Source organism: Ischnura elegans, chromosome 8, assembly GCF_921293095.1.
Source record: "Ischnura elegans chromosome 8, ioIscEleg1.1, whole genome shotgun sequence".
Lineage (NCBI taxonomy): Eukaryota > Metazoa > Arthropoda > Insecta > Odonata > Coenagrionidae > Ischnura > Ischnura elegans.
The window spans coordinates 24,684,880-24,698,419 of NC_060253.1; the positions used below are offsets into that span (position 1 = coordinate 24,684,880).

At 39.5% G+C, this 13,540-nt stretch overlaps 1 protein-coding gene across 1 annotated transcript in view; it reads left to right on the top strand.

Moving 5' to 3' along the window:
* Window positions 1-7,654, top strand: part of LOC124163610 (tRNA (guanine(10)-N2)-methyltransferase homolog) — a 36,733-nt gene extending 29,079 nt beyond the window's left edge. Inside the window, exon 12 of the mRNA XM_046540627.1 lies at window positions 6,104-7,654. Within this exon, the coding sequence (XP_046396583.1) occupies window positions 6,104-6,211 (108 nt within the window). The 3' untranslated portion in view covers window positions 6,212-7,654. The remainder of the gene's footprint in view (window positions 1-6,103) is intronic.
* Window positions 7,655-13,540: the final 5,886 nt, after the last annotated feature.

The window sequence follows — 13,540 nt, forward strand, 5'->3', positions numbered from 1 at the left end:
TCACAACAACATTAACGCTAACAACTCGCATGCGTCCGAACTCGCCCCAAAACGTGAGGCTTGTTCGAATGGTGTTATTGATCATTTTTCGAAGTTAAATCTAAGACAATATCTTATGATTCATTTGCTTAGTATTTTCAAAGGATTAAGGATTTTAAATTTCGATTTTCACGCATTTTGACAAGTTTTTCGATGCGTAAATCGCATTTATATGTAAAAAAGTGTCCGAACTCGCCCCAACTTACGGTATATGAGCAAAAATAGCCTATGCATGGTCAGAGGCACCCAATTTTTGAAAACAGGAAAAATGCAATGATGGTGAAAAATTGACTTGGTTATGCAAAAATGAACATTTTAGTGCTTTTTTGTGTGAAGGAAATGCTAACAGGAGAGGAAACAACATTGAATTACCTGAAGCCCTTTGCACAAGGCTGAGGAGTTGCTGAAGAAATGGTGAGTTTTCCTGGGCATCACACAATCACTCATACCACTTCTTTTTTACAGAGCGTGACCCAGGTTACAATGAATTATCATCATCTTCAGGTGCAAATTATGATTTAGGAAGATGATGATAATTCATTGAAACTCAGGTCGCGCTCTGTAAAAAAGAAGTGGTATAAGTAATTGTGTGATATCCAGGAAAACTTATAATGGAATACCACAAAGTCAATCAAGAGTTAGTGAATTTTGAAGAAATGGTGACCTGCCTGGCAAGATTGCATGACACCAGCAACTTGCCTTGCATTATGACCTTCCTTTTTTAGACAGATCAAGAAATAAGTCAAACCTATTCAGGAATGATATAGTGGAAGTTTGACTTGTTGAAATGAAATTAGTTGCACTTTTCCAAATAATTTAATGTGCACTACATGTTTTGGCTCACAGAGCCATCATCTGCTAAAAGACATTTTGGTACAGGGAAACAGCTTTCTACTCTCATGTTGTCACTCTCCTTTGGTGTTCTCATCTACTACAATGTCTTGTATCAGATGATGGCTCTGTGAGCCAAATGCATCGGATCTCCACATTTATCAAACTATGAAAATCAAGTATAATAAAAAATTACATAATAACTATAAATATAATACTCCAATTCCTCCCCATAGTGCCCTTTCCAGGTTTCGACCACCCTCGACCCATGAACCTAAACCTCTCCCAACCGGCCACCCAATTGAAATTTTTATAGATCTGCTGCTTTCAAAAGTCTGCAACCATTCTTTCCTAAAATCTCTTCAGCTCAAACCCAACCTTTCTCAATCGGAGAACATTGCCCTCCGAAAACTCATCCACAATCCTGATATAGTCATAACCTCAGCTGACAAAGGATCCACAGTAGTTCTCCTGAACACTTCTGATTACATTAACCCCTCAACGCCGTCATGCGTACCCAGTACGCGCCCTTTAAATTTCGTATGCCGCCGTCATGCGTACCCAGTACGCTTCCAGACCTACTGTATATAATATTTTTTCTCCGCCAGACATTGCATGTTAAATTAAAACTAATTACTCTATCATTTGAAGAAATGTTTTTCCTCTCCAATAAAATATCTACAACGGCTTTATGCCTTCAAAATGTTTTTAAAATGCTTCGATAAAATTCCGTTTTAAACCAGTGCGTTGACGACTTAGGTCCAAAAACTCAACGCCTTCCTTCAATTGTTCTATCATGAAAACTTCCGCCTATTCTGCTTGAGAGACGTCAAGAAGGGTCAGCTACTTTAGCTTGAGATACGGTATCTTCAGAACTGAATGCCTTCTCTCCGTCTTCTGCTTGTTTGTCGTCACCTCGAGCCCCAAGTGTGTTTGGCCCGCCTCGTTAGTCCTTAGCGTCCTAGGCGAAGGGGCCATGTGCCTCGCTCTGCATTTATTTTTTTATATTTTTTTTCTGGACAGTAATCAACGAAGATAAGATTCCATCTAAACAGTCAGCATATACTAGGGCCCCTTCGAGATATTTTCTCGTCTCTTGAGGGAGCTTCTAAACCACGAGCTTCAGTCCACTAGAGTCATTCATGCTGCGTGGTGTTCTTTCAGGCAGTGTGTTGAAATTCTCATCGGATGTACTTACTGTGAGTGGTATTTTTTTACAATTGGGGATCCTACGAAATGGGAATGGTATTGAAAGGCAAAAAAGAGACTCGGAAGTCTGTCAGTGTGTTAGGTTATAGTAAATTCATTGGTGGGGTGAACTTCAAGGACCTGTTATTGCATTCGTAACTAACGCAAAGAAAACGCCATTACAAGTGGTGTATGAAGTTATTTAGGAGACAAATGAATGCGGCAGTCCTAAATTCATATGTTGATCATAGGAAAAACACGTATAAAAATTTGACTTATCATTTCGCGTGCCATTGGTCGAGGTAATATTTTTGAAATATCCGACGTCATACGAACTGTTTGGACATGGCCGTCACTCATTGCACAATTTAGTACCAAGACTCGCAGAAATACATATCCTAAAGAAAATTCCTGCAGCTGGGAAGAAATCAAAGTCTCAAAGGAGGTGTGCTGTTTGTGCCTAATATGGGAAATGAAGAGACTACGTGTACTGGTGTGAAAAATGTGCAGTGGGATATGTTTGGATTTCTTCAAATCATGTCACACAAAGCAGATTTTCTAAGGTAAATCGTTTGAATATTCACATATTGACGTTCGAAACATTAGCACGTGATTACCTAAATGAAATGATACGGTAATAATGGAACAAAGTCAGAGAAGTGGGCGGAGCGGTAAATTTCAAGTAGGTGAAACGGGTAATCATATTGAAAGTATCCAACCTGTTATGACATTTTCAACCCCAAATAACTAAATTACATCATGTAATTGTATTTTTTAATGCATGGAATGTTAGACATCTCGTAGCATATTCGAAACCAAATTAAAATCTTTCGAAATTGAAAATTTATTCATTAGTTCATAAAAGGAGATACATGAAACAATAAATATTCTTTCAAATCGCTCAAAAAATTATTATGTAGTAGCGTATTATATTACGCAAGTTTACTCAAATTTTCAACGATACTGATTTCATATTATGAAAGATATAAATTATTGAATGATAGTATGCCAAAAAGGCGAAGTTATTTAAATCTCATCCGGCCGCTGAGATGGGATTTAATTAAATGCCAGCCGCGCTTGAGGGGTTAAGGAAGCTGAAAGACAACTGACTGATACCTCCTCATACACACTCATGCCTCATGACCCTAACCCCACCTTCCAGGAAAATATCAAGTCTTTTCTCAAGGAACATGCCCCACCGGAAGGCCTCTCTTCGTCTGACATCTCCATCCTTTCCCCCCCAAACCCACATACTCCACATTTTTACATTTTGCCAAAAATACATAAACCCAACCACCCTGGCCGTCCTATTGTCTCATCTTGCAACTCACCCACGGAAAGAATATCCGCTTTCATTGACTATTACCTCCAACCACTAGTTTTGTCTCTACCATCCCATATCAAAGACACATATAACTTCCTAGACCGTCTCCAATCCACCCAAATTCCTCCTGACACCCAAATTGCCATGGCCACCATAGATGTCACTTCTCTCTACACATCAATTCCTCATTCTGAAGGTCTTTCCTCCCTCCGCCACTTCCTTTCCCAACGCCCAACTCCTCATACCCCTAGCACCGACTTCCTCTTAGACCTAATTAATATCGTCCTAACACACAATTCGTTCTCATTTAATAATAAGCATTATTTACAGATCAAAGGTTGCTCAATGGGTAGTAGATTCAGTCCCTTCTACGCAAACCTCTACCTAGGCCACTTTGAACAAATTTTCCTTTCCCAATATCCATTGAAACCCCTCCTTTGGCTCAGATTTATTGATGACATATTCCTCCTATGGCCACATGGTAATGATTCCCTCGAAAATTTTATTGCTACTCTCAATTCCTCATCCTCTCTTTCTTTCACCTCAACCATTTCTAATTCCCAGATTACCTTCCTTGATGTCAATATCTCTCTTGTCAACAACAAATTTCTCACCTCTGTCCATGTAAAACCCACGAATAAGCAGCAGTACCTTCATTTCAGCAGTTGTCATCCTTCCCACACTGAACGCTCCCTTCCCTATTCCCTTTCCATTCGAGGCCACCGTATCTGTAATAATCCTGATGCCTTAAATAATTTTTTTCACAACCTTCACCGTTCCCTCCTCCAGAGAGGCTACCCAGAGTCCCTCCTACGTAAAAAAATTCTCAAACACAAATGCCCCCCAGAACCGTGCAATAGAAACAAACCACGAGACCTTTCCCTCTGCACCACTTACTTTCCTGGAATACAATCCCTGCAATCTATCCTTAAAGACCTCTTCCCTATTCTAAAAAACAATAAGGCGACAGCCAATCTTTTTGCCAAACCCCCTACTGTCACATTCAGACGACCTGCAAACCTTTTAAATTTATTCTGCTCAACTAACCCCTTACAGAAGTCACCCACTACTCCCATCAGCACACCTTCGCCCTGCGGTCGTCCTAGATGTAAGACCTGCCCAATTTTTACCCCTCCTTCATCTTGTCTCCTACCTACCACCACCTCCTGTACTTCAAAAAATGTAGTTTACCTTATTCAATGCAAGCACTGTCCCTCCTTTTATATAGGCAAATCCTCAACTCCCCTTAACCTTAGAATCAATAACCACAGAGCATCATGCTCTTCCTCTGACTTTGCATCCTTCCCGGTGGCGAAACATGCGGCCACTCATCAGCGTCAATTCAATGATTGCTACAATGTTTCAGTTTTAGCCTCCCTTCCCCCCACAGACCACCCACTCAAACTTAATTCTATTGAATTAAGTTACATTTGGCTATTCAAAGCATTTCTTCCTCCCGGCTTAAACATCCACCGATAATCCCTTAATTGCCTCAGCTCACTTCTTTCCCCCCCCTCTTTGGACCCTACCTCCCCTCTATTTCCCCTTCCCTCAGCTATCCTTTACCCTCTACCTACAGTCTTTTACCTAACTCCGAGGAAGGTGGTAATGCCACCAAAAATTTAGTGAGTGTGAGTTTATAATCTTTTTCGTGTGTGTTCTGATACTGCCCATCCTAGGGTTTTTTATGTTATTGTATAAATAATTATATACAAGGGCTGTACCAAAAGTAAGGTTCCCATATTTTTTACAAATACAAAACTTTGTTTATCTATATTAAAATTCACATTGTTGAAAAGCTTACACTTTTGATTATTTTTCAATTTAGTCTCAATTTTTTTCGACGCCCTTTCAAAGACAGTGGTCCAGCTTTTCTATCCCTAAGTTGAAGAAGTCTCCCACCAACCCGTTGAGAAAGACTGCAACCTCTGCTCGGACTTCATCGTCGCTCTTGAAGAGTTTGCCTCCTAAGAGTTTTGTTTCAGGGATATAATGAAATATCCACGCTTCATCTCCGGTGACGATAGAGACCAACAACTCCTCCCCCACCCTAAAATTGTTGAAGAAATTTGTGAACACAGTCAAGGCGTTGCGGCATGTGTCCGTCAGTCAGCATATGGGGGATCCAGCAAGCACACATCTTGAAATAACCTAACGTTTCTGTTAAAGTTCTTCCAATTGTGCCGAGGGAAGCTTCAGGAATGCGTTCAACAAGTTCACGGACAGTGACCCTCCGATCTTTGAGCAGCTCACTGTTAATCTTCTGGACAATCCAAAACTGGCGGTCTTCCACTCCGTTCTTCATCGTGAACTTCCGTGCGACCCTTGGCAAAAGCCCTGCAACACTTGCGGAGGAGCTGAAAGGACAAGCACTCTTCACCATAAAGTTCAGTCAGTTGCTGATGAATCTCCAACGGCGGTAACTTCCTTGCAAGGAGAAATCGGATTACTGCTCGATCCTCACAGTTGGCGGGAACGGGGATCATCACTTTCATTGTTGACGGTTGCTAAGCCAATAATGAGCGACACAGTGAATCGTGGACTGGCGGACTCGAGAGTAGGGGAACCACTGTGCACGGCTATGTTGTGGAATTTAGCCTAGCACCTTCGCTCAACATTGTATCTCATTGGGAACCTTACTTTTGGTACAACCCTTGTAATAATATGACAAAAGATCCCTATCTCTGCCAGTCAATTAAGGATTGTTATTATTTCTTTCAGGTTGGTGGTTCTGAAGACACCTGCGAAAGTGGTGTTGAAGGTGGACGTTTTGACAATAAGGCTTTTCGGGCATGTTACTTCAATCAGCTGAGACAGTCGGACACATGAGATTCTCTGCATGAAAGTGCACTGACATTAAAGGATCTTGTGAAGCTTACCTGCAGGGGATGTAGAATGGCATAGAGGAAGTTAGATGACTTTCTCATTATTTTTGCATCTTTTGGAGAGTGAAGGGAGAACTTAAAGCTGTTTTAGCATTTTTTGGCCTGACTGACTCTCCTCAGGTGAGTCACTCAAGTGTTTACTTTGGGTCAAAAACTGTTTCCTGGCAAATGGAGCTTGTGTGCCACTTAAGACTCTCTTTGAAAATTGGAATTGTTACTCTACTGTTGTTTGTTATCCTATGGCCATGCTCAATAAGTAAGGTAATATGGTAATAAATGCATTTGTTTACTTTTCGATCAGAAAATAATACTACAGAGATTACCCCTTTTCAATTGTCCAGTAGTAAAACTATTTAAATTGATTTGTCCCGTGTTCTGTTAAAACCTCGATTAAGGGGATGAACATACTAGAAAATGGGCATAGCAAAGTATGCTAGCAGTGCGTGGCCTTAAATATATAGCATACAAATATAAAGAATGTTTGTTCAAGAAAATAAGTGGTGCCACTCAATTTGTTTGGAGGCTTTTTTGAATCATAGTACAAATTACAAAGCCTATCTCTTGATGTGCCATCGCCAGGAGACATCCAAGGATGAGGAAAGATTGACTTGTTGTGGACCATCCACAAATTTCAAAACATGTTGCTGCTGTGTGGCAAGATGTCGTGAAATACACTGGCAGATAATTATATGAAATAATGAAGAAAATCTATTAGTACCTTAATTATTATTTCATATAATTATATGCAAAAACTGTTTACCTCTACATATTCCGAGTTCGTTCATATGCTGACACTGTTGTCCTTAGGAAGCATAGAAAGTGTTCAGAAGCTTTTAACTACTCCCCTTTATTAATTTAAAATGTTTATTAATCAGCCCCTGATACTCCTTGTATTTTAAAGTATCCTGATGAAATGCATCTGTAGAAATTCTTTTCATGTTATCAACTGGGCGAATGGCACCATTCATAAGGAAATGGAAGATTTAGAGATGGAGTCATTCACTAGGTTGACACTCTAGAAGAATTTTGCTTGCTATCCACTGGTAAAATCTCAAATCTTAAGTCTGAATTGCATCTTTTTACGAAGCAATTTGGGTCACATCGTCCAATCATGTTCTACCTCATAGTAATAATGTTGATCTACCATGGTTTTTGTTCTTTAAAAGAAGCTTTTCAGAATGAAATCTAATTCCCTTAACCTTTCAAATGTAGATTGACTGTTGAGGAGTGTGATCTGATGAAGTGGTTACATGTGTTTGTCCTAAATGTCTTCATTTTTCATCATTTAAGCTAATTTGTTGAATTTTACTCTGTATTCACAATTATGATACCCAATTGAATCAGTCCCTCACTGGTTGTGAACTAAAGTTGCCTATTTGAATGATAATGTACTTATTATTTTACCTAATAGTTGTTTGGGTTTTGATATGTGTAAGAAAATAGAGGCATGATATTTGGATGAGCTAGTGCAAGAAAACCAGAACTGGTTACCATAGTCTCTAAAATTGAGTGGCTAGCCTAAGGTCATGATATGGAAGTTAGAGGATGGAAATGCTATTCTATATCCTTATAGTAAGGTTTCATGTGTAAAAAAGTTTTCCATATGGAATCTGTGAAACAAGAGGGTGTAGGTTTTCTGTTGTTTGGTTGACCATTAGTTAGATTTTGTATCAGCCTATTCCTTCCCTCACCAATCCTCTAAAACATAACCCCCTCTCCCTTTCCAATCACAATCCATTCTCTCCTCATTTCATGATTCCATCTCATAACAACTTATTCATTCACAAAAAGACAAATTCTTTGCTGTGGAGTTGCTACTTTGGAACCGGCTCGGAAGGGTGGCGAGGATTTGAATTTGGTTCCCAAAGCCAAAATGGTCTACAATGAGGCCAAAAACTGAAAAGAGATGCATATACCGTATTTATCTGAATGTAGTCCCTCCCTTTTTTTTCCAAAAATGTCCATGGTAAAAGTAAAGGGGACTATATTCAAATGCATTTTTAAAATTTTTTCCCAAAACTGAGGCCTCAAAATTAAGGAGGGACTATATACAGAAAATACGGTATTACTTTCCGATTGCATGGCTTTCACATTTCTTTTTTTTTTTTGAGAGTTGCTCGCTAACTTGCGCATTTAAGGGTTCGTCAGTTTGTCGCTCTCGCCAACGTTGTAACATTTCCATGGTCTTTCCGCTCTCTAATGAGCTGACTATTTGCCTGCCGCAGTCCACGGCACGGCGACGCTCTTTCAACTTACCATCGGTCTCTATGGGCGTCTTCAAATGAGTTGAATCGTGCCGTTGACGGCACAGCGCCCATTTGACCCAGCGATGTGCCTTTCTACAGCGTGAAATACGGACAATGCTACATTGAGTCCGCTTTCAGACGAAACACCTTTTCGTCGGCAGCCATTCACGTGAAATTCAGGCGGCTTTCAGACAAGATGACCAGAGACGACTCTCTGCAACGCAGTGTGCCGTGCCGTGAAATTGTTTCGTCTGAAAGTGATCTTACGATTGAATCATGTACATATACAGTAATTCTTCGACATATGAGCAAGATCCGTTCCAAGAGTTTGTTCGTAAGTTGAGAAACCTACGCAAGGCATCGAAAGGTAGTGTTATCCTGCAGAATGCAACACTGCATTGCAATTTTGCGTTAACTCACGACCGCCCAGTTTATCCATGGTGTCGCTGTACCGGCATGTTGAGGGAGTTTCCCTATTGATTCTGATGCAGTATGTAAACTGTGCTCCAAGCATATTCCGTGCGGCCCTTCAAAATCAACATCGGCCACTACTGTTTTCAGTGAACGCCTGTTCATGGCAATATTTCTGCCAAAAAAAGAATAGATTAGACCCAGATTGGGTAAAAATGTTGAATTTTTAAAATCAAAACCTGGGGAAAGAATCAGTGGCTGCCTGATTTAATGTGACATATTGGTCGATCATGCTTTCTTTAGCATGCTGTTTGAACTTTTTTGCTTGGCAAATAAAATTATGGAGACGATCCTAGTTTTTTTAAGAGTGATTTCCTGTTAATTTACATTGTAGTGAAATTACTTTCATTCACTTCTCGTGGTTGTTTATTTAAATTTGCCATTAATTCAGATACTAAGAGTTCATCCGTGGAACTGGGTTTCGAGAACCGATGGGGGAGAACTGGACCGGTACTGAGAACCGAAAAAATTTAAGAACCGACTCATCCTTAGTAAAAATTACAAAAAGTCACCACGGATAGTTTATCCATACTTTACCATTTGTACTTCCCCTCTACATAGATTATATCCATTGAATAAGCAAATCTTGAAAGAAATAAGAAGTACATATCATGGACAATACACAATGGGGGTGGTATTCGGAGCATAAGGACACCTTTGTAAGGTATACATTGTACTTGAGTTTACTACTGTCGTTTTCTCTCAATATTGTTCCCCTTTATAGCTCACAATATCCAGAGGAAAGTTATTGGTGGAATGAAATTTAGAGTACAAGCAAATTTATTTACAACATGAACCACTGTGAGTTATAATTAATGACATAGCAGACAATATTTTTGCTTAATCTTTATAAAGGTGAACAATACTTAACACCTCTTCAAGATGACTTATTATTTTTACTATAGAGCGTTCCACATTTAGTTGACAGTATGGGCTCTTATGGAGAATCGTTTCCCATGTTAATCTCCATAAAGCCAGGAGCGCGGTGTTGTCAATAACAGCACGAAAATTAATGTTGCGCTACACACTGATTGAAAATTGCATTGTAATGTAGAAAGAGATGCTGCATTCATTGATGCTAATAGTTTTTTGATAAAAATTATAACAAAAGCTATAAAAAACATTTCCTTAAATTTCCGTCAGAAACGTGTATTTTTTTACTTTATCTTCTTCTCGCAATTTCTGCCTGACCGTTGTCCGTAGTGAATTGAATCTTCTGCAGAAAATTCTTCACACTATTTTCTCTTTGAAGGTCTTCACCAATTGTACAAATATTGAGTTAAAATGTTGTTATGCCGACGTAACACCCTTAAAGACAAGAAAATTTTGATTTTTGCAAGGTAAAAAGTAGTCGCTTACTAAATTACGTTTCTTACGTGGCAGGTCCCTACATGCTGCGTATCAAATGTGAAGAAAACTACAAAGTTATTTTTGGTGAAAAAACCATTAACTTACATCAACTCTGAAGCGAGTTTCAAGGTTTTGATCGTAAGAAAAAATATTACGGCCCCGCTGGGCCGGGCTTCTTGCTTTTTCTTGCGCGCAGAGGGAAAATTCTCGGGCGGAAAAGGAGTTTTTTGTCAATACATACTATGAATTGTATTTATCTATTCGTTTGATATCCTAAACAGAGAATACTCATACGTCGTAACAGCAGTGTTTATATCTGAATACATTGATACGCCAAAGTAAGCAAGCGGCTTGGAAATAAGACGCTTTCGCCTTGGGTGTTTCGGTCCCATCGCGGAAACCAAGAAAGAGAATATCTCATAATCTGTGCGAAACACTACCCCATCCAGTGCACGCCTTTTACAAAAGGGGGGCTTGGGTTTTTTCTGAGTTCCTTTCATAGGGTACCATAAAACCTGCACCAGAATCGACCCTAGCCGAAGGGGCCGTGGGAAGAATTTACGAAGGCGCTCAGTTTGTCATTGCATTTTTTTGGAGTGAACAAGTGTTGTGTGGTCTGCTGAATTTGAGAATTGTGAAGTGTGTTTTACACTTATCTCTGCTGTAGCACGCCCAATTAATATGTCCGTTACGAAGAAGAGGAGAAAAGGTGAGAAGCTCATAAGCCACGGAAAAACAGTTGGTGCTCTAAGTCTTCTCGTACTTAAGGAAATCTCTCAGCATTAGTGAGGCCTGCCGAGAAGCTTCGAAGGCTACTGGGTGCTAGGAGTCCTCTCTTAACAGAGTGAGAAAGGAAAGCTCCCGTGGTCTATTGGTAACTCATTCAAAAACTAAAGAAATTAGACAGCCTTACAAAAATTCAAAGGCAGTGATTTTCGACGATTTTGTGAGATCGGGAATTAGAAGGAAGGTACATGAATACTTCGTGAAAAATATTCTTCCGACTTTAAAATCCATCTTAAACTTGGTAGATATGGACAGTATTCTCCCAGAATACAAAAGGACAACACTATATCGTCTTCTTTTGGACATAGGCTTCGTGTAAAAACGCAGAGGGAAAAGATTCATCCTTATCGAAAGGGATGATATTATTCGTTGGTGGCACAATTTATTATTTAAGACAGCTAAAAAAATATCGTCGCGAACACGGGACGAATGTATTCACAGGCGAAAGTTGGATTAATGTTGGACAAATAGTGAACATTAGTTTGCGAAACAAACAATTAGAAAATCCGCGTCAAGCTTTCCTTGCTGGACTAAATACTGGGCTTGGCCCCCACTTCCCGAGGAGGACGATTCGCAATTTACACGCGAGAACGGAAAATGGGTTCATAAAAGGAGCATCGCATGTGTTTCTGTACAAAAAGAACTCAATGGATGATCGTGAAGAAGTGGGTGGCGAGTGTTACGAGAGATGGTTTGAGCACTCACTTCTTGCAAACTCACCCGAAGGATCAATTATAGTGGTAGGTAATGCCTCTTATTACTCAAGGAAATTGGAATCCTTGCCTACTACAAGGTGGATGAAAGAGAACATTAAGGAAATTAGCTTTGAAGATGTCAGCTTGAAAAGAGATCTTTAATAAATAAAGTATGGGTAATTTTTGAAAAATTAAAGATTTATGATGTCTTATACAACATCGCCTTTCATGTAATACTAGTCAGAGCCCAAAAATATTGCATAATATGGAAGGAATAGAAATTTTGTCTCATTCAGGAGTGGCGATAATTTTTATTATCCTTCAATTTATTGTTATTTTTTATATTACAGATTATTCATTATTCAGCTTGTGCATTGAATAAGTACATACATAAAATAACAAAAGACTTTTCCTTTTATATTGCAGCAAAGGTATTGTAATTTACGATAAAAAATTCCTTAATTTACGCCGTCTTTCGTGCGATCCCTAACTCCTTTTTGAACTAAACCATTTTGGCACTCTATTATGTGTGGTTGCATCAGTGGCGGTTTGCCCATAAGGACTCTCGGACGCCGCCCCTCCCAAATATTTGAAAAAGTAAAAAAAATAAATATCCATTAATTTATAATTATGCATCTGATTAATCAAAGCGTTTTTTCAGTCCCATACATCGAAAGTGTTGGAAAAACACGAAAAGAAATAGCGCGAGAAGTTCGTATTTGTAGCCGTGGGGCGCTGGCCAGAACGTCCCAATCCATCCCCATGCAGTTATATGGAGAGTGGTAGTGGTGGGGGCCGCTGGTGCTATGACGCGTCTAACGTTGTGTCTTATGGAAGTCTTGGGACGTCGTCCGAAAATGCGCAGAGCGACGAGTGAGTTGACATCGCTGCGCAGGCCGGCGGGCGTATAATCTGGCGTCTACTTGGTGCTGCCACAGAAAAGGGACCTACGGAATCAGAATGGTCACTGTACTGGGTGTAGTTATACGATTTTAATTTTTAATTACTGGTAGGTATTGCTACAGTAAATAAATTATCCCATTATGCTTGCATTTTTTGGTGTTTGAATTCTGGAACACATAAAATCCAACCAGTTAAAGGCTGTATTGACGAAGGAAAACTATTCTCGAGTATTTGACACAGTTCTGTTATGATTACCTAAGAATTTCAAGAACCTTGGGGAAACTAATATTATAATATTTAGGCCTTAACAATGTATTCATACCTTCCCGATGATTAGAAATGCGGTACCTATTTTTCAGAAAAATTTATCAAAAGACCTGCAGTATTAGGAAAAACAGTTAACATTCCCCACTGATTTATAATTTAAGAAATAGTTGCGTGCGTGATAGGGTGAAGGATTAAGTATGATTTAAATCGTTAAGCGCGACTTTAAATAGAGTCATTCAATTAATGTCATGAAGTTCCGCGTACAATGCACCTTTTGTGTGTAGGTTCATCATTTTTCTAGCCGTCCTTGTTGTATTAGTTCATGTTCACCTAATTCCTCAGCGGCAGAGCGGTAGCTGTCTGACGGAAAATGCCCACTTGGGTCTGATTTAAGTGGCCTCGAAGAGTTCATATCAGTGCGGAAATCCTTACAGCTCCTATCTGTGGCTCAGTCGAGTCGTCTTCTTTTACGATCTAGAACTTATTTTCTATTATATCATGGCAATGATTTCGAAGACACGGTTATTCCAAATGCGATCCGTTGGCGTCTCGTGT